The sequence below is a fragment of the Heterodontus francisci genome, chromosome 14 (genome assembly GCF_036365525.1).
Source record: "Heterodontus francisci isolate sHetFra1 chromosome 14, sHetFra1.hap1, whole genome shotgun sequence".
In the NCBI taxonomy this organism is placed as follows: domain Eukaryota; kingdom Metazoa; phylum Chordata; class Chondrichthyes; order Heterodontiformes; family Heterodontidae; genus Heterodontus; species Heterodontus francisci.
The window spans coordinates 35103798-35125343 of NC_090384.1; the positions used below are offsets into that span (position 1 = coordinate 35103798).

The window sequence follows — 21546 nt, forward strand, 5'->3', positions numbered from 1 at the left end:
AAGTACTTTTGCTGCTGAAACATTGACTCTTGTTGCGGCAATGGATATGGGGTTCTATTTGTCAAATATTTTAAGTAAGATCCTGTACAATGGGTCTCCTGAAGATAGTATACCCATTGCATGTTATGTCTATAGTCATTCCTTATGGCATAATCTACACTCTATGAAAAGAGTGAGTTGAATTTTCCCAGCCCATTGGAAGGGGGCCAGGAGACAGGAGGGGTCGGGATGGCAGCCCAACATCTTCACATCAGAACCGTATATTCTGAAGGGTGGCCAGCATGGCAGGAGAACCTTGTGCTTGCATGCGGTGGGCAGGCAATTAAGCCTGTTAAAAAGGAAATTACCTTGAATTTTGCCAGGGCAAAGTAGACAGGAACCGTGGGTCTTCAGAGCCTTGCCAGGTATAAGGAGGTGATGAGCTAATGGGAGGTCAGTTCTGGCTCCAAATGGCAGCCATCGTGAGTCCCAGTGTGTCTTGGCAGGGAGGGTGGAACAGCGCGGGCATTGGCATAGTTAGGAGGAAAGGTGCCGGAGCTGCAGGGGCTTAATGCCAGACTGGCATATCAAAGCTGGCACTTATAAAACGGGGTGGAAAGAGACCCTGGAGACTGAGTGAATCTACGTGCCATGGGCCTCATTCATTCAGGTTTTGGTTCCTCCAGTGAGGAGGAGCAGCAGAGAGAGAGCTGCAGCCAGAGGCTTTGGGGCAGCAGCATTCAGAGGGGCAGCAGGAGTACCAGCGTCGGGGGAGGGTGGTGGACGGCAGAAGAGAAGGGTTCAGAGGGGTACACAACCAGCTTCCTGTCTGAAGAAGAAGTGACCGGCCACAGACAGCACAGACTGGGGCTCAGCTACCTTCAAATGACAGAGCAGCCATGAGACCGAAGACTCTGCCTCTCCAGGGAGACTGTCACAGAGTTGTGTGCTATGATGGAAGACAAGCTGAACCCCATGGGAAGTGGTGGGCACCGAATGTCAGTGGTGCTGAAGGTCACCATGGTGCTGAAGGTCACCATGGTACTGAATTTCTAGGCCTCAGGATCATTCCAAGGATCCTTTGGAAATATGTGTGGGATCTCCCAGTCTGTGGCTCATTGCTGCATCAAGATGGTCACCAATGCCATCTTCCAGAGAGCTAGCCAGTACATATGCTTCTGTACCAATCTGGACAGGCAGGCTGAGAGGGCTATAGAATTCGGGGCCATTGCTGGATTCTCTCAGGTGCAAGGTGTCATCGACTGCACACAGGCTCTCACAGACCAACCTGCAGCCTTCATCAACAGGAAGGGCTTCCATTTGCTCAATGTACAACTGGCCTCCGACCACCACAAGTGCTTCCTGCAGGTGTGTGCATGGTTCCCGGGAAGCAGCCATGATTCCTATGTACTAAGACAGTCCCAGGTGCCAGACCTTTTCAGGCCCCCTGCATGCCTTCAAGGATGGATACCTGGTGAGAAAAGCTTCCCAAAGAAGACCTGGCTACCGAGACCTGTGAGGGACCCTAGCACCGATGCAGAGGAGCGATACAACACCTGCCACGGCACAACTCGAGCAACCATCAAGCAGGCCATAGAGCTTCTGAAGATATTGCTCAGATGCCTAGATAGATGTGATGAAGCCCTTCAGTATGCCCCCGCAAGGGTCTTGCAAATCATGGTAGTTTGCTGTGTCCTGCACAACCTGGAGCTCCAGAGGGGAGAGCATTTGAACAATGAGGATATCATTGAGCACGATGCCTCCCTCCTGTGATGGTGGAGGAAGAAGATGATAAGACACAGGATGCTGGAGAGCCCCAAGGACTACAGGCAAGGTGCCATGAGATATATGCAAAGGAGGCACATGTTCACATGATTCTTAGTGACAGATCCATGCAGTTCAATAAAGCTCAGCACTGTGCAGCCCTGTTGCTGCCTTCTTCATTGACCTTGCTATTTACCTGCACCCAGTGACACATCACACTGCATGTGGTGTGCTCCCACCTATCAAACCCTTTAACGAAACCCAGGTACTTCTGAAGTTCCAGCAGCCCACAAGAAATGCAAGAAGATCTCAAGCCTTGCCACATCAGACATTTAATGGCAAAACAAAACATTTGCAAGGCTGCATCTTTTCAAAAAAGTAGCCCTTAATCCCTGAGTTCAGCTCAGTGCTCTTCTTAAATCTCTTCCATGTGCTCCTATGTGGTGCTGCCTTGCACTGTCAGCTGAGGTTGAGGCAGTCTGCTGAACTTGCTGCCCCGTGGCTTGGGATGACCTTGTCCATCATCTGCTGGCTGCCGGAGACCACGGCATATCGTGGGCCTCCTGCACAAGTGCAGGAGCCACCTCTGTCATCGTGGATGAATGAGGTGCTGGAGTCACTGACAGAGGGACCAAGGTATAGCTGTCCATGCCAAGAATGTCCTGTGAGAAGCCTCTAGATGCATCATGCAGCCGCTGCTCTGCCCTTTCAAGGCACACCTGTACCTCCCTGTTCACCTGAGGATTGCTAGGACCTGGCGATGAGTTCAGGCGCCTCATCCCCCCCTGCCCCCTGTCCAACCATTGCTGCACAGATCTCATGGATTTGGTGACAGCGTGCAGGTCTGCGCACATCTCTGGCATCCACTGTGTGGTTTGCTGGATATGGCTCTTCATGGTGGTGGCTAATCACTCAATGGAGCTTGCCAAGCGCGCTCACTCCAGAGACATGGATGCACTCCTCCATCATCTGTGCATGGATGCACATAGCCTCTGGCAGCTCTGCCAGATGTTCCCTCACCTCACACTGCAGTTTCAGCATCAGCCTGAGGCTCAACATCATCAGACCCTCCAAAACTCATGCAATTATCAGTGGCCTTGATGTGCCTGTGCTGTGCTCACCAGACTGTGATCCCAGATCTACTTGTGAACTGATGCCCACCAATGTGAGAGTATCTGTGCTGGTGGAAGGTGCGGAGGAATGATTTGACAGTGCACCCTTTGAGGCTTCCTCCTTCTCCTTAGATGTGGATGGCTGTTCCCCAGTCTCTTGAGCTGTCTGCTTCTACCTGTGACCTGTGTGAAGAGAAAATTAATGAGAGGATAATGCGCATTCTACCACTCCCTTTTGTCAACTCCTAGTGTGGAGCTCTATGTGGACTTTGGTGGACACATCAACACTATGCCTCGTGTTCTCCAGAAACTCTCTTGCGCCCATTCATCAGGCCACTCACTTGCGTTTCTTCTCCTGTCTCACCTTCTGCATGGAATGCCACCATGTTGTCCTCCAAGTTCCAGTGCCTTCTCCTTCATGGGGGTGAGGATTGCCAGGAATGGGACTCCACTGCTGGTCTTTGCCCTTTCCTTCGCATTATGGGCAGTCTTCTCCTGAAAGCACATAGAAGACCATTGTTAATCGTCCAAAAAAAAAAGTTCAACGCCTATGCTCGTGTCCATGATGGTGTCACAAGAATGCGTCCTGCATGCAGCCACTGAGAAGCAGTGGTGCAGGAGGCAACTGTGATAGCTGAGGCCATTCACTGAGATGCTGCGACAGGGCAGTGATACTGCCTAGCCCCATTGGCAGGGACTGGGTTGGTATTCCTTCGCTAGTTCACTCACCTTTATGCATTGCCACATAAATGCCCCTAAGCAGAGAAAAGTGTGGTGCACCTGCCATGGTGGATTGCATGAATTAATTCACTCGCTTGTGGCAATGCAGCATGTTCTAAGGATGATACCATAATAAAAGCAAAATACTGCGGATGCTGGAAATCTGAAATAAAAACAAGAAGTGCTGGAAATACTCAGCAGGTCTGGCAGTATCTTGGAGAGAGAAGCAGAGTTAACGTTTCAGGTTAGTGACCCTTCTTCAGAATTTGCCAGTTCTGACCTTGGGTGGTGCCAAAAAATTCCACCCTGCAAGTGAGAAAAGGTTGCAGATTGAACTTGCTGGCATGAAACAAATGCTGGAGAGAAAGGAAGTTTCTAAAATTAAATGGGTGGATGCAAGTCATCAACTGTCAGATTGTTTTACAAAAAGAAATATTTGTACCAAAGAAATTGTTTGGGGTCCTAGAGGAGGGGCGTCTCACAATGTAATGCTTTGTTCAGATTGTGGAGGTTTTTGATTTAATTTATTTTGAAATTTTTGTTGTACATATACATGTGAATTTTTATTGAGAGAGAGACGGAATCTGTTAATTGTATATTAATTGTATTTAATTGTATGCAGGTGGTGGACATTAACTGAGATGCAGTTGTGCCTCACAAAAGGGCGGCACAGTGGCGCAGTGGTTAGCACCGCAGCCTCACAGCTCCAGGGACCCGGGTTCGATTCTGGGTACTGCCTGTGCGGAGTTTGCAAGTTCTCCCTGTGTCTGCGTGGGTTTCCTCCGGGTGCTCTGGTTTCCTCCCACATGCCAAAGACTTGCAGGTTGATAGGTTAATTGGCCATTATAAATTGCCCCTAGTATAGGTCGGTGGTAGGGAAATATATAGGGACAGGTGGGGATGTGATAGGAATATGGGATTAGTGTAGGATTAGTATAAGTGGGTGGTTGATGGTCGGCACAGACTCGGTGGGCCGAAGGGCCTGTTTCAATGCTGTATCTCTTAAAAAAAAAATAGGAACAGACTGAAACCGTGGTTCTTGGATAGGAGGTGTATAATTGTAATGTGTATTTCTGTAAATAAATGCTCATAAAATTGTGTAAAGTTTGGCTCATTTCTGTCCTTCACCATCTGGCCTTCTGGAATTTAACACCGTGGACTGAATTTTGTGCCAATTGTGGGGCTCCCGGCGCCGGGACGAAAAGGCAGGCAGAATCCCGCCACGGCCAGCCGGAGCCCCCCCCCGCCCCCCCACCCTGCGCGATTCTACAGCACCAGGCCAATTAATAGCCGGGCGCCAGGATCCCCGTCACTTTAAAGACGGGAATCCCGCCTCCAACTGCTGCCGGCCAATCAAAGGGCCGGCAGCTCAATAGTATCAGCAGCACCTCTGGGAGCAGTGGCCACCACCCATACTGTAGAGGCCTTGGACCCAGACACAGCATTGGAGCCCCAGTCCTCAGGTAACTGAGGCGAGGTCGCCGGGACCAGTCCAGAAGGCCATGGCGAGAGGGTAGGAGGATGGGCGTTTAGTACATGGGGAGTGGGGTCCAGGAAGGTGTTTTGTTTGCTGGCGGGGGCCCGCTGTGGGCCACAGATTGCCCACAGAGGAGGCCTGCCTCCAAACTCGCAGGGAGGTTGCCTCCCTTTACTGGGCGACCTCCCCATGTGGCGGAGGCCAACCCTCCACCCCCCACTGCTGGCTTAATGCCAGCTGTGAGGTGGGGGGAGGGGGGTTGCTGGTGGTGGTGAAGTGGTACTTAATTGGCTGTTAATAGGCCTCTTAAGGACTTCAGTTGGTCTCTGGGCTGGAAGACCGTCGTCGACCTATCCTGCCCCGACAAAATTGCATTGTGACGGGGAGCCAACAGGCCCTCCAACCACACCCCCCCCCCCCCCCCCCCCCACCACCTCATCTCCCTTCGCAATTCTAAGGGCCCCCCTGCGTCTGATCCCTTCTCAGGGGGGCCCATAAAATTCAGCTCTGTGTCTCTGTTAATCATTCACCACAATTATAATTCACTTATCAGTTACACTGAGCTGAGTGGCTCACACTAATTGTGTAGTGTCATTATCTTTCACTCCCTTGTGTAAATTGGGGATATCTCTTCAAATTCGTGTTTTTGTTCCCAAGAAGATTAGTAGATGTTTTTAATCATATATTATCACTGTAAATTTAGACTTAGGAAAGCAAGCATTTTATTTTTGGATTTTCTGATTCCACATATTGTTTTAAATCATGTTAAGAATGTTAGAAGCTATTATTAAAGACGTTATAGCAGGGCACTTAGCAAAATACAAGGTGATCAGGCAGACTCAACATGGTTTTGTGAAAGGGAAATCATGTTTAACCGATTTATTGGAGTTCTTTGAAGAAGTAACATGTGCTGTGGATAAAGGGGAACTGGATGTACTGTACTTAGATTTCCAGAAGGCGTTTGATAAGGTGCCACATCAAAGGTTATTGAGGAAAATAAAAGCTTATTGTGTAGGGGATAACATTTTGGCATGTATAGAAGATTGGCTAGCTTACAGGAAATGGAGATGAGGCATAAATGGGTCATTTTTGGGTTGGCAAGATGTAACGAGTGGTGTGCCACAGAGATCAGTGCTGGAGCTTCAACTTATTACAATTTATATAAATGACTTGGATGAAGGGATGAAGGTATGGTTGCTAAATTTGCTGATGACACAAAGATAGGTAGGAAAGTAAGTTGTAAAGAGGACATAAGGAGGCTACAAAGGGATATAGATAGGTTGTGAGTGGGCAAAGATCTGGCAAATCGAGTATAATGTGGGAAAATGTAAAATTGTCCATTTTGGCAGGAAGATTAAAAAGAAGCATATAGTCTAAATGGTGAGAGATTGCAGAGCTCTGAGATGCAGAGGGATCTGGGTGTCCTAGGGCATGAATCGCAAAAGGTTGGTATGCAGGTACAGCAAGTAAGTAGGAAAGCTAATAGAATGTTATTGTTTATCGCAAGGGGAATTGAATTGAAAGTAGGGAGGATATGCTTCAGCTTTACAGGGCATTGGTGAGACCATATCTGGAATATTGTGTACAGTATTGGTCTCCTTATTTAAGGAAGGATGTAAGTGCATTGGATGCAGTACAGAGAAGGTTTACTAGACTAATACCTGGAATGGGTAGTTTTAAAAAATTTGTTCCTGGGATGTGGGCATCGCTGGTGAGGCCAGCATTTATTGCCCATCCTAATTGCCCTTGAGAAGGTGGTGGTGAGCTGCTTTCTTGAACCGCTGCAGTCCATGTGGGGTAGGTACACCTACAATGCTGTTAGGAAGGAAGCTGCAGGATTTTGACCCAACGACAGTGAAGGAACGGCGATATAGTTCCAAGTCAGGATGGTGTGTGGCTTGGAGGGGAACATGCAGGTGGTGGTGTTCCCATGAAACTGCTGCCCTTGTCCTTCTAGGTGGTAGAGGTCACTGGTTTGGAAGGTGCTGTCTAAGGAGACTTGGTGCATTGCTCCAGTGCATCTTGATTATGGTACACACTGCTGCCGCTGTGCATCGGTGGTGGAGGGAGTGAATATTTGTGGATCGGGTGCCAATCAAGCAGGCTGCTTTGTCCTGGATCGTGTCGAGCTTCTTGAGTGCTGTTGGAGCTGCACCCATCCAGGCAGGGGAGAGTATTCCATCACACTCCTGACTTGTGCCTTGTAGATGGTGGACAGGCTTTGGGGAGTCAGGAGGTGAGTTACTCGCTGCAGGATTCTCACCCTCTGACCTGCTCTTGTAGCCACGGTATTTATATGGCTACTCCAGTTCAGTTTCTGTTCAATGGTAACCCCCAGGATGTTGTTAGTAAGGTTTCCTTATGAGGAAAGGTTCGACAGGCTAGGCTTGTGAATGCTAGAGTTTAGAAGAGTAAGAGGTGACTTGATTGAAACATATAGGCTTCTGAGGGGTCTTGACAGGGTGGATGTGAAAAGGATGTTTCCTCTTGTGGGAGAATCTAGAACTAGGAGTCACTGTTTAAAAATAAGGGTTTGCCCATTTCAGACAGAGTGAGGAGAAATTTGTTCTTTCAGAGGGTCATGGGTCTTTGGAATTCCCTTCCTCAAAAGGCAGTGGAAGCAGAGTCTTTGAATATTTTTAAGGCGGAGGTAGATAGATTCTTGATAAGCAAGGAGGTGAAAGGTTATTGGGGGTAGGCAGGAATGTGGAGTTGTGGTTACAATCAGATCAGCCATGATCTTAATGAATGGCGGAGCAGGCTTGAGGGGCCGAGTGGCCTATTCCTGCTTTTAATTCGTATGTTTGTTTTTCTGTATGTTTTAAGTACAGATGTACAGTTTAAACCATGTATTCTATTGTGTTTTATTTTTATCATTACTTTATAACATTACACTCGACTTGAATAATGGCTTCAGCACCGATAATCAGGGAATTCAGGGAAAACATGTGTGGAGGCCTGATTGGAACTACTCCAGAAATGTTTCTGCTTCAGATGTTAGTTAACCGCTGTCCAAACCAGGGATGTAATCTCAAACACTGCATCTCGCAGACTGCAGCTCAGACTATAGCCCGGCTGACATTCCAACACAGTTCGATATCTAACTCCAGCAAAAAGTAATATTTCCCTGTCTCAGTAGTGCTGAAAGATAAAATTGCAAATGCCATCTATCATTGTATCTGTTAAAAATTTTGTCAGTCTGTAAAAGTCCTGGTGGGTTTGTTCTGTTGTTCCCTGTCTTTTGACATCACTATAGGCCAGTCAGACACCCTCGATAGTGGGCTACATAAAAATGCACTGTGTGGTGTGGTACTCAGCCATAAAGACCCCAAAATCCCATGTTCAGTCTCTATTCTATGCTGAGATGGCTGATTTCAGTTCGTAGGAGTTACTGTACATAGTCTATGGGCTACAAAGTCAAGTAGGTTTGGATCAGCTGAAAAGTTAAAATTTTTAAAACTTCAAACGAGAACCCAACCCGCCTTGAACCAGCCCACTTCTAATTTAACAGAGACAGGATGGGGGTGGGGGAGAGGGCAGGTGAATAATTCGCTCTCAGGTGCAAGTTCATCAGAAAAAGCTTTTAAGGAGGCTGCGTGCCTCCACTTTAACATGCTTTCTATATTTAACAAATGTTGGCTGTGTTTCCCTGGCCTTGGGAAATCCAGCAGGTAAGAGGCAAGAAGGGTGCATGGGATTCATAAGGTAAGAGCCTTTACAGCACTGCTTGTGAGCCAGAAGGAGCAGGAGTGCTTCCTCCAGGTCCAACTAGCTACCCTGTAAACTGCCCACTCTCCCTCCACTACCAACCCCTCCAACTCCAACAATCTGTTCAACCCCCACCTCCATGATCTCGGGCTCCCAAGATTACTGATGTCCCCCCCTAAACCCCGACCTGAGAATCTCGCTCCTCCCCCAGATCACCATTTGCACAGTGCCCCCTCACCATGTTCTACCACCCGCGATAGCCATCTCAACACCCACCCCCAGCCACGCTGTAGCCCACTTTGTCTCTCCAACCACCATCTCAACCTCTTTGAACACATTCTACCCTGCACCAGGATCTCTCCCCCCCACACCACTCCTGCCACTAGGCATACGTGCTCCTCCTCTGTGTTCTGTCAATCATGTTGACTGTTGTGTGGGGTACCTGGAGAAAACATTTTAAATATGCCTTGCCATTTCTTGTCCATAACCTCCCTCTGCTGGTCCCCCCCAACCAACCGCCAGCCGCTTGGTAAGTATGAGGGCCAAAATATCAGTCAAGATTCTCTCACCTGAAACCTATCCAGTGACTCTAAAGTTCACTTTGAGTAACAGTAGGATCAGGTGTTGTTATTGGTCCTCCCACAATGGTATAGTTTGTGAATGCTCACTTTCCAAACTCACTATGATGTACGGCCACTTGGGCAAGGTAATGAAGAAATGCTGGGGCCGATGGAACTATACCTCATCATCACTGCACTTAGAAATAAAGAAGAGGGGAGGGATTTATAAACCAATCAGAACCTAATGTGGAAAGCAGAGATCCAAGAATGACAGCAAGCACCTCTGACCTGTTCTTTTTGTGCGGCAGGCACTCAAAGGACAGAAATAAGCCCAGAATATTTGTTTGTGTGATGGACAAACCTACACGGGGCATGTAATAGAACATGTCTGAATGTCTTGAGTTCTCTAGTTGCATATAACCTGCTTTCTGCGTCCTTAATCCCACTTTATAAATTTTGTTTCCAATTCTGAGTACTGAGTGCAAAAATTTATTTTTTAATCATAGAAGAATCATCACTGAAGATGAACAGCGTTGATCATATCCCACAAACCCTTGCAAGTCATGCAGGAGGTCACAAGATGATACGCAGAGAGCTGCATGCGGCAGACATGCTCAAACCAGATCCCAGGGACACATTCTTCCTGAGTGAGTTCTGTTCAGATTATCACTCTCTCAGTGTAACAAAATACAGTTCAGAATCCACATATACTTCTGGGTGTGTGTTTTTGGTTGATTTTCAGGACTAGTTGTTGATAAGTAAAACTTCTCTCTGCTGATTAAATACACTGTTTAAAATGACTCAAATGATTACCATGTCTCAATATCAGATTACTTCAGAACAGTGGGTGAAATTTTACCAGGCACTTGAAGGTGAGATTGGTGTCAGAGTGGCTGGCAAAGTCGTGGAAATAGATGTCAGGTCAGTAACCTGACGTCTTCCCTTTGCCCTCCAGTGTTTCCAGGGCGGGTTGACAGTGTGGTTGGAAACCCCCATGGGTGAAATGCGCAGCCTATTGTGGCAATTGAAATGCCAATGAAGAGCCATTTTATGGGTACAATTGCTCTTTCCCAATGCCACACGGATTTCACGCCCGTGTCAGCAACAGGACGAGTGCACGGCAGGAGGGCATTGACACATCAAGCTGCCATCATTGCAGCACTATAAAGGGAAAACTGGCAGTAACTTGGCCAGCCACTGTGCAAGGCAAGCGCTCACTGGAGCAACTCCTTGAAGCAGTTATTTTGGAGATTTTGTAGTGAGAGGGACTTAGTTTCAATGCGTTGAGGCCATTTGGAGAGTGTTGCGACCGAGTAGGAGCAATGTACTGTCTCTTCCTTCAAGGTAAGCATGCTTCTCTGGTGTGTCTCACTCTCTAGTTCAAACTGGTTGAAGCTGGTTTTGACACACAGTCAAAAGTTACAACACAGCACGTCTCCTGCTGTTGCCTAGGGAACAGGTGCAGCTGCTGGCACATTATGCTCAGTCTTAAAGGCACACTGTTTAAAAACAGAATCTTAAAGGCACACTGTTTTTAAACAGAGTCTTAAAGGCACAGCGTTTCAGCTGTGCAGCTCAGCATCCACACCAACAGGAGCAGCAAGCTCTGCAGGACCAGCAGCTGTAGTATTCAACACAAGGAATAGCATCTGGACACAGCAGAGGGGATGGCCAATGGGTTACACCCAGAAGAAGGGCTCTACCCTGTGCACAGAATGTACAGGTCATGGGTCTGCTTCCTCAAAGGCTGTGGTTGTTGGTCAGGTGGTGGCTGACATTTACGCCCTCATGGAGGATAACTTTAAAAAATTTCTTCATGAGATGTGACCATCTCTGGCAAGGCCAGTATTTCCAGTATTTGTTGCCCATCCCTAATTGACCTTGAAAAGGTGGTGGTGAGCCGCCTTCTTGAACCACTACTGTCCCTGTGGGGTAGATACACCCATAGTGCTGTTAGGAAGGGAGTTCTATGTTTTTAACCCAGCGACATAGAAGGAAAGGTGATATAGTTCCAAGTAAGGATGTTGTGTGACGTGGAAGGGAACTTGCAGGTGGTGGTGTTCCAATGCGTCTTCTACCCTTGTCCTTCTAGGTGGTAGAGGTCACGGATTTGGAAGGTGCTGTCGAAGAGGCTTGGCGAGCTGCTGCAGTGCATCTTGTAGATGGTACACACTGTTGTCTCTGTGCATCGGTGGTGAAGGGAGTGAATGTTGAAGGTGGTGGTTCAGGTGCCAATGAAGTGGGCTGCTTTCTCCAGGATAGTGTCAAGCTTCTTGAGTGTTGTTGGAGTAGCACTCATCCAGGCAACTGGGGAGTATTCCATCATGATGCTTTGTTGATGGTGGACAGGCTTTGGTGAATCAGGAGGTGAGTTACTCGCTGCAGAATTCCCAGCCTCTGACCTGTTCTTGTCACCATTGTTTTTATATGGCTTGTCCAGTTAGGTTTCTGGTCAATTTCCTAGGAAATTGATGGTGGGAGTTTCAGCAGTGGTAATGCCGTTGAACGTCAAGGGGAGATGGTTAGATTCTCTCTTGTTTGAGATGGTCATTGCCTGGTACTTGTGTGGCCTGATGTCACTTGCCACTTATCAGCCCAACTTTGCCAGGCTTGAATATTGTCCACGTCTCGTTGCATGCAAGCATGGACTGCTTCAGTATCTGAGGAGTTGCAGATGGTACTGAACACAGTGCAATCAGCAGTGAACATCCCCACTTCAGGCCTTCTGTTGGAGGGAAGGTCATTGATAAATCAGCGGGAGATGATTGGGCCTAGGACACTACCCTGAGGAACTCCTGCTGTGATGGCCTGGGGCTTAGATGATTGGCCTCCAACAACCACAACCATCTTTCTTTGAGCCAGCTATGACTCCAACCAGTGGAGTGTTTTCACCCTGACTCTCCCACTGACTTCAATTTTTCTAGGGCTTTTGCCTAATGCCATTCGGAGCAGTTGGCCACCTATTGCCTATGGTGATGAAGGTGTCCATTGCTTTGAACTTCTATTCGTCCGGCTCATTTCAGGGTTCAGCCATGGACATCTGACGAGCTTCACAATCATCAGCCCACAAATGTATTAACTTAGTCACAGATGCCTTCTATCAAATTTGAAACGGATATGGCCAGTTAAGCCCAGAGGGCTACAGGCTTCGCCTCGACGGACTACACTGCCTCCTCTTTCATATCTTGCTGTGCCTCCTGCGATGCCCCTGCAGGACATAAAAGGCAATCATCATAGCTGACAGAGATATGAAGCCCTTGCATTTCGCTGTTGACTAGGGCTCCACATGAGCCAGCTGCATGTGTCATATTTAATGTTTTCACCCACCTGCTGCAGTACTCCCATCTCTCCATCAGCGACAACATGCAGTAATGTCATCCTGCCAATTTCCAGTGCATCCTCCTCCATTGGCATCAGTGTGGCCAAGGATGCCACTCCACTCCCACTTCTGCACCTCTCCCAGGAGTGTATGCTTTCTTCTTCAATGAAGAAAGAAACAGAATGAGGACAATTATGAGGACAGTCTTTGCTTCAGACTTAACATTTGAGAGGGCTCACTATGGGATGGGGAGCGCTAGGTTAAGTAACTAAGGAAGAGTGTCGTTGTTGCCTATGGAGATATAGAATTAATGTGCTGTCTGGGATGACATTCTTAGGTGTGTTTCAAAGAGAGAGCTTCAAAGGATATGTGTGCTGGAGAAGGCTACTGAGATGGGAGATTGATGGTTGCCAAATGACACTTGCACGTCACTCACCTTGCCAGACCTCAAGAGGTCATTGAAGTGTTTCCTGTGCTGGATCCACGTCCTCTGCACCACACTCCGGCTGCTCGCCTCCTCCACAACCTCCAGCCAAGCCTGTTTCATTAGGCTGACTGGCGTTCTCCTGCCATTCTCTGGAAAAGAGAATGTGCTTCCATGTCCTCACAGAATCCAGCATCACTTCAATAGTCATGTCTGAAAATCATGGAGCTATCCTTCCTCTTCTGTCATCCATCTTCCACCACTGTGCTTGCTGCCTATGTCCTTTTAAATACTGCGTCCTTATTCAGGCTCCAGACTACTGCTCCTGCCTGCTTTTCCTAATTGGATGGCAAACCCAGATGTGTCCTTTTCATTGGCTGGCCCCTGGAAAATTCACTCAGAATAGCTGCTACACACAGGGTCAGATTACCCACACACCTATGGTCCCGACGGTCCATCAGATTCGAAGTGCATAGAATCGACCCAGTGGGTCCATGCACTGTGCATATTGTGACTCAATGAAAGGAGATGGAAGAAGACGTAGGATACTTTACTGTGCCGTGGTGTCCTCACCATGATCTCTGTGCCCCTCCTGGCACTCTTTGCAATCTGTTTTTAGTAAAAAGTATGTTTCTGTGGTTATCCTGGAAAAGCATTCCTCAGACAGGGGAGAGAGAGTTTCACTCAGTATCAGGAATGAAACCGGATGGACTACCTGGCATTGACCTAGGCACTGGAAACGCCAATGGCTAACCCAGCCCTGTCGACCCTGTGAAGTCCTCCTCACTAACATCTGGGCGCTTGCGTCAAAGTTGGGAGAGCTGTTCCACAGACTAGTCAAGCAGCAGCCAGACATAGTCTTATTCACAGAATCATATCTTACAGACAATGTCCCAGACACCGCCATCACCATCCCCGGGTATGTCCTGTCCCACCAGCAGGACGTAAACACCAGAGTTGGCGGCATAATGGTATACAGTCAGGAGGGAGTTGCCCTGGGAATCCTCAACATTGACTCCGGATCCCATGAAGTCCCATGGCACCAATCAAACATAGGCAAGGAAACCTCCTGCTGATTACCACCTACCACCCCCCATCGGCTGATGAATAAGTGCTTCTCCATGTTGAACACCAATTGGAAGACACACTGAGGATAGCAAGGGCATAAAATGTACTCTGGCTTCAATGTCCATCACCAAGAGTGGCTCGGTAGCACCACTACTGACCGAGCTGGCCGAGTCCTAAAGGACAGGGCTGCTAGACAGGGTCTGCAGCAAGTGGTGAGGGAACCAACAAGAAGGAAAAACCTACTTGACCTCGTCCTCACCAATCTACCTGTTGCAGATGCATCTGTCCTTGACAGTATTGCTAGGAGTGACCACCACAGAATCCTTGTGGAGACCAAGTCCTGTCTTCACACTGAGGGTACCCACCATTGTGTTGTACGGCACTACCACCGTGCTAAATGGGATGGATTTCGAACAGATCTAGCAAATCAAAACTGGGCATCCATGAGGCGCTGTGCACCATCAGCAGCAGCAGAATTGTATTCAACCACAATCTGTAACCTCATGGCCCGGCATATCCCCCACTCTACCATTACCATCAAGCCGGAGGATCAATCCTGGTTTGATGAAGAGTGCAGGAGAGCATGCCAGGAGCAGCACCAGGCACACCTAAAAATGAGGATCAGCCAGGTGAAGCTACAACACAGGACTACTTGCATGCTTAACAGCGGAAGAAGCCTGCAATAGAGAGGGCGAAGCGATCCCACAATGAATGGATTGGATCTAAGCTCTGAAGTCCTGCCACATCCAGTCATGAACGGTGATGGACAATTAAACAACTGACAGCAGGAGGAGGCTGCACAAATATCCCCATCCTGAACAATGGGGGAGCCGAGCACATCACTGCAAAAGCCAAGGCTGAAGTACTTGCATCCATCTTCAGCCAGAAATGCCAAGTGGATGATCCATCTCGGCCTCCTCCTGAGGTCCCCAGCATCACAGATGCCAGGCTTCAGCCAATCTGATTCACTCCACGTGATACCAAGAAACAGTTGAAAGCAATGGATACTGCAAAAGCTATGGGCCCCAACAACATTCTGGCAATAATACTGAAGACTTGTGCTCCAGAACTAGCTGCGCCCCTAGCCAAGCTGTTCCAGTACAGCTACAACTGGCATCTATCCGGCAATGTGGAAAATTGCCCAGGTATGTCCTGTACACAAAAAGCAGGACAAATCCAACCCAGCCAATTACCGCCCTGTCAGTCTACTCTCGATCATCAGCAAAGTGATGGAAGGTGTCATCAACAGTGCTATCAAGTGGCACTTGCTCAGTAATAACCTTCTCACTGACACTCAGTTTGGGTTCTGCCAGGGCCACTCAGCTCCTTACCTCATTACAGCCTTGGCCCAAACATGGACAAAAGAGTTGAACTCCAGAGGTGAGGTGAGAGTGACTGCCCTTGACATCAAGGCAACATTTGACCGAGTATGGCATCAAGGAGCCCTAGCAAAACTGGAGTGACTGGGACTCGGGGAAAACTCACCGCTGGTTGGACACATACCTAGCGCAAAGGCTGTGGTTGTTGGAGGTCAATCATCTCAGTCCCAGGACATCACTGCAGGAGTTTCTCAGGGTAGTGTCCTCAGCCCAACCATCTTCAGCTGCTTCATCAATGACTTTCCCTCCTGCATAAAGTCCGAAGTGGGGATATTCGCTGATAATTGCACAATATTCAGCACCATCTGCAACTCCTCAGATACTGAAGCAGCCCATGTCCATATGCAGCAAGACCTGGACAACATCCAGGCTTGGGCTGATAAGTGGCAAGTATCATTCACGTCACACAAGTGCCAGGCAATGACCATTTCAAACAAGAGACAATCTAACATCTCCCCGTGGCATTCAATGGCATTACCATCACTGAATCCCCCACTATCAACATCCTGGGGTTACCATTGACCAGAAACTGGACCAGCCATATTAATGCCGTGGCTACAAGAGCAGGGCAGAGGCTGGGAATTCTGTGGCAAGTAACTCACCTTCTGTCTCCCCAATGCCTGTCCACTATCTACAAGGCACAAGTCGGGAGTGTGATGGAATAATCTGCACTTACCTGGATGGGTGCAGCTGCAACAACACTCAAGAAGCTCAACACCCTCCAGGACAGAGCAGCCCGCTTGATTGGCACCACATACCTTATGAAGTTATGAGGCATGAGTTGGCTATGATAGATTGGGGAACGTTACTTTAAGCGTTGACAGTGGATAGGCAATGGCTAGCATTTAAAGAGCGCATGGATGAATTACAACAATTGTTCATTCCTGTCTGGCACATAAATAAAACAGGAAGGGTGGCTCAACCATGGCTTATAAAAGAAATTAGGGATAGTATTAAATCCAAGGAGGAGAAATATAAAATGGCCAGAACAAGCAGCAAACCTGAGGATTGGGAGCAGTTTAGAATTCAGCAAAGGAGGACAAAGGGATTGATTAAGAAGGGGAAAATAAAGTATGGGAGTAAGCTTGCAGAGAACATAAAAACTGACTAAAATATGTGAAGAGAAAAAGATTAGTGAAGACAAATGTGGGTCCCTTACAGTTGGCAACGGGGGAAATTTATAATGGGGAACAAAGAACTGGCAGACCAATTAAATACATACTCTGGTTCTGTCTTCACAAAGGAGGGCACAAATTACCTCCCAGAAATGTTGGGGAACATAGTGTCTAGTGAGAAGGAGGAACTGTATGAAATCAGTATTAGTAGGGAAATTGCGTTAGGGAAATTGATGGAATTGAAGACCAATAAATTCCCAGGGCCTGTTAATCTACATCCCAGAGTACTTAAGGAAGTGGCCCTTGAAATAGTAGATGCGTTGCTGGCCATTTGTCAAAATTCTATAGACTCTGGAACAGTTCCAACGGATTGTAGGGTAGATAATATAACCCCACTATTTAAAAAAGGAGGCAGAGAGAAAACAGGGAATTATAGACCAATTAGCCTGACATCAGTAGTGGGGAAGATGCTAGAGTCCAGTGGGCGGCACAGTGGTGCAGTGGTTAGCACCGCAACCTCACAGCTCCAGTGACCCGGGTTTGATTCTGGGTGCTGCCTGTGCGGAGTTTGCAAGTTCTCCCTGTGACTGTGTGGGTTTTCACCCAGTGCTCCGGTTTCCTCCCACATCCAAAGACTTGCAGGTTGATAGGTAAAGTGGCCATTATAAATTGCCCCTAGTATAGGTAGGTGGTAGGGAAATTGAGGGAAGGTGGGGATGTGGTAGGAATATGGGATTAATGTAGGATTAGTATAAATGGGTGGTTGATGGTCGGCACAGACTTGGTGGGCCGAAGGGTCTGTTTCAGTGTTGTATCTCTAAAAAATAAATAAAAGATGTAATAGCAGAGAACTTGGAAAGCAATGACATGTTTGGACAAAGTCAACATGGATTTACGAAAGGGAAATCATACTTGACAAATCTACTGGAATTTTTTGAGGATGTAACTAGTAGAATAGATAAGGGAGAACCAGTGGATGTGGTGTATTTGGCCTTTCAGAAGGCTTTCGATAAGGTCCTACATAAGAGATTAGCGTGCAAAATTATAGCACATGGGATTGGGGGTAAGGTGCTGACATGGATAGAGAACTGGTTGGCAGACAGGAAACAAAGAGTAGGAATAAACGGCTCTTTTTCCGAGTGGTAGGCAGTGAGTAGTGGGGTACCGCAGGGGTCAGTGCTAGGACCCCAGCTATTCATATTATATATTAATGATGTAGATAAGGGAATTAATTGAATATATCCTAGTTTGGAGATGACACAAAGCTGGGTGGGAGTGTGAGCTGTGAGGAGGATGCAGAGAAGCTCCAGTATGATTTGGACAGGTTGAGTGAGTGGGCAAATACATAACAGATGCAGTATAATGTGGATAAATGTGAGGTTATCCACTTTGGTGGCAAAAACAGAAAGGCAGATTATTATCTGAACGGCGATAGATTGGGAAAGGGGGAGGTGCAGCGAGACCTGGGTGTCCTTGTGCACCAGTCGCTGAAAGTAAGCATGCAGGTGTAGCAGGCAGTTAAGAAGGCAAATGGTATGTTGGCCTTCATAGCGAGAGTATTCGAGTATAGGAGCAAGGATGTCTTGCTGCAATTATACAAGGCCTTGGTGAGACCACATCTGGAGTATTGTGTGCAGTTTTGGTCGCCTTATCTGAGGAAGGATGTTCTTGCAATGGAGGGAGTGCAGTGAAGTTTCTCCAGACTGATTCCTGGGATGGCATGACTGACGTATGAAGAGAGATTGGGTCGATTAGGCTTGTATTGGCTAGAGTTTAGAAGAATGAGAGGGGATCTCATACAAAGCTACAAAATTCTAACAGGACTGGACAGACTAGATGCAGGAAGGATGTTCCTGATGGCGGGGAAGTCCAGGACCAGAGGTCACAATCTAAGGATAAGGGGTAAGCCATTTAGGACTGAGATGAGGAGGGATTTCTTCACCCAGAGAGTGGTGAACATGTGGCATTCTCTACCACAGAAAGCACTTGAGGCAAAATTACTAAATATATTCAAGAAGGAGTTAGGTATAGTTCTTGGGGCTAAAAGAATCATGGGATACAGGGAGAAAGTGGGAACAGAGTACTGAGTTTGGATGATCAGGCATGATTGTATTGAATGGCGATGCAGGCTCACAGGGCCGAATGGCCTACTCCTGCTCCTGTTTTCTGTGTTTCTATGTTTCTATATTTCAACATTCACTCCCTCCACAACCGATGCACAGTTGCAGCAGTGTGTAACCTGTACAAGGTGCACTGCAGCAACTCATCAAGGCTCCTTCAACAGCATCTTCCAAACCCTTAATCTCCACCACCTAGAAGGACAACAGCAGATGAATGGGAATACTACCTGCAAGTTCCCCTCCAAGCCACACACTACCTTGACTTAGAACTACATCACCATTCCTTCACCGTCCGTGGGTCAAAATCCTGGAACTCCCTTCCTAACAGCATTGTTGCTGTACCTACACCCCAAGGTCTGCAGGGGTTCAAGAAGGCAGCTCACCACCAGCTTCTCAAGGGCAATTAGGGATGGGCAATAAATGCTGTCCTAGCCAGTGACACACACATCCCACAAACAAATAAAAAAAACTTCCACACTGTTAACCTCTGGCCTTGGAAATGCTCAATACTGATTATAGCTACTTGTACTTTGTCTTTACCTGTTATTTATATCTTTTCCATAATATACAATTAAGCATTTTTCTCAGCAACAATCCAACATGTTTACCATAATAATTTGGAGTGTAAATTACTGAACAAAGTTGGGATCGTTATGCACAATCACAGGCACTATTGGGAACAGATGGCTAGTTGATGACACCTGAGGGTACAAGTATCATTACATTCCAGTCAAGCAGCAGTTTAGATACTGGGGAATCTCATACTCACATATCAAAGGTTAGAAACTTTGATTCAAAAGCAAAATACTGTTGCTGCTGGAAATCTGAAATAGCAGAGCGGTAACAAAGAGCATTGATAAGGGTAATATGGTTGATGTGGTATACATGGACCTCCAAAAGGCATTTGATAAAGTGCTACATTGCAAGCTTGTCAGCAAAGTCAAAGGCCATGGAATAAAAGGGACCGTCGCAGCATGGATACGAAGTTGGCTGAATGACAGGAAACAGAGAGCAGTGGTGAACAGTTGTTATTTGAACTGGAGGAAGGTATACAGTGAGGTTCCATAGAAAAATTACAGCACAGAAGGAGGTCCTTCAGCCCATCGTGTCTACGCAGGCCGAAAAATCTAGCCGCCAAATCTAATCCCACCTTCCAGCACCTGGTCCGTAGTCTTGCAGGTTACAGTATTTCAGTTGCATGTCCAGGTACCTTTTAAATAAGTTGAGGGTTTCTGCCTCCACCACCATTCCTGGGAGTGAATTCCCGATACCCACCACCCTCTGGGTGCAAATGTTTTTCCTCATGTCGCCTCTAATCTTCTACCCATCACCTTAAATCTGTGCCCCCTGGTAATTGACCTCTCCATTAGGGGAAACAGGTCCTTCCTGTCTACTCTATCTACGTCCCTCATAATTTTGTACACCTCAATTAAGTCACCCCTCAGCCTCCTCTGTTCTAAGGAAAACAACCCTAGCCGATCCAATCTTTCCTCTTGGCTGCAACTTTCAAGCCCAGGCAACATTCCTGTAAATCTCCTCTATACTCTCTCCAGAGCAATTATGTTCTTTCTGTAATGTGGTGATCAGAACTGTACGCAATACTCCAGCTGCGGCCTAACCAGCGTTTTATGCAGTTCCAGCATTACATCCCTGCTTTTGTATTCTGTACCTTGGCCAATAAAGGAAAGCATTCCATATGTCTTCTCTACCACTCTATCCACCTGTCCTGCCACCTTCAGGGACCTGTGGACATGCACTCCAAGGTCTCTCACTTCTTCTTTCCTTCTCAATATCCTCCCATTTATTGTGCTTGCCCTCCCCAAATGCATTACCTCACACTTGTCTAGATTGAATTCCATTTGCCACTTTTCTGCCCACTCAACCAAACCATTGATATCATTCAGGAGTCTACGCTATCCTCTTCACTATCAACTACACGGCCAATTTTTGTGTCATCAGCAAATTTCCCAATCATGCCTCCCACAGTCAAGTCCAAATCATTAACATAAACCACAAACAGCAAGTGTCTCAACATTGAGCCCTGTGGAACGCCACTGGAAACTGCTTTCCATTTGCAAAAACATCCATCTACCACGACCCTTTGCTTCCTGTCACTGAGCCAATTTTGGGTCCAACCTGCCACATTCCCCTGTATCCATGGGCTTTCATTTTACTGACCAGTCTGCCATACAGGACCTTGTCAAATGCCTTACTAAAATTCATGTAGACAACATCCACTGCACTACCCTCATCAATCCTTCTTGTTACTTCCTCAAAAAACTCAACTAAGTTAGTAAGACATGACCTTCCCTTAACAAATCCATGTTGACTATCCCTGATTAATCCGTGCCTTTCTAAGTGACAGTTTATTCTGTCCCTCAGAATTGATTCTAATAATTTACCCACCACCGAGGTGAGACTGTCCAGCCTGTAGTTATTTGGCCTATCCCTCGCACCCATTTTAAACAATGGTAAAACATTCGCAGATGTTGATAGTGGGGGATTCAGCAATTGTAATGTCACTCAGTGTCAAGGGGAGATGGTTAGATTCTGTCTTTCTGGCGATGGTCATTGCCTGGCACTTGTGTGGCACAAATGTTACTTGCCACTTATCAGCCTAAGCCTGGATATTGTCCAGGTCTTGCTGCATTTCTTCACAGACTGCTTCAGTATCTGAGGAGTCGTGAATGGTGCTGAACATTATGCAATCATCAGCGAACATCCCCACTTCTGACCTTATGATTGAAGGAAGGTCATTGATGAAGCAGCTGACGATGGTTGGGCCGAGGACACTACCCTGA

General features: G+C 47.2%; 1 protein-coding gene across 4 annotated transcripts in view; it reads left to right on the forward strand.

The window, feature by feature from the left end:
• The window catches only part of b4galnt4a (beta-1,4-N-acetyl-galactosaminyl transferase 4a), a 973366-nt gene that overhangs the window by 795051 nt on the left and 156769 nt on the right, over positions 1–21546 (forward strand). For all 4 annotated transcript variants that reach the window (XR_010976333.1, XM_068045982.1, XM_068045983.1 and 1 more), the window contains exon 10: positions 9827–9967. Coding sequence is in view for 3 of the 4 variants with exons in the window: in XM_068045982.1 (XP_067902083.1) it covers positions 9827–9967 (141 nt within the window). In the remaining variant the exon portion in view is untranslated. The remainder of the gene's footprint in view (positions 1–9826; positions 9968–21546) is intronic.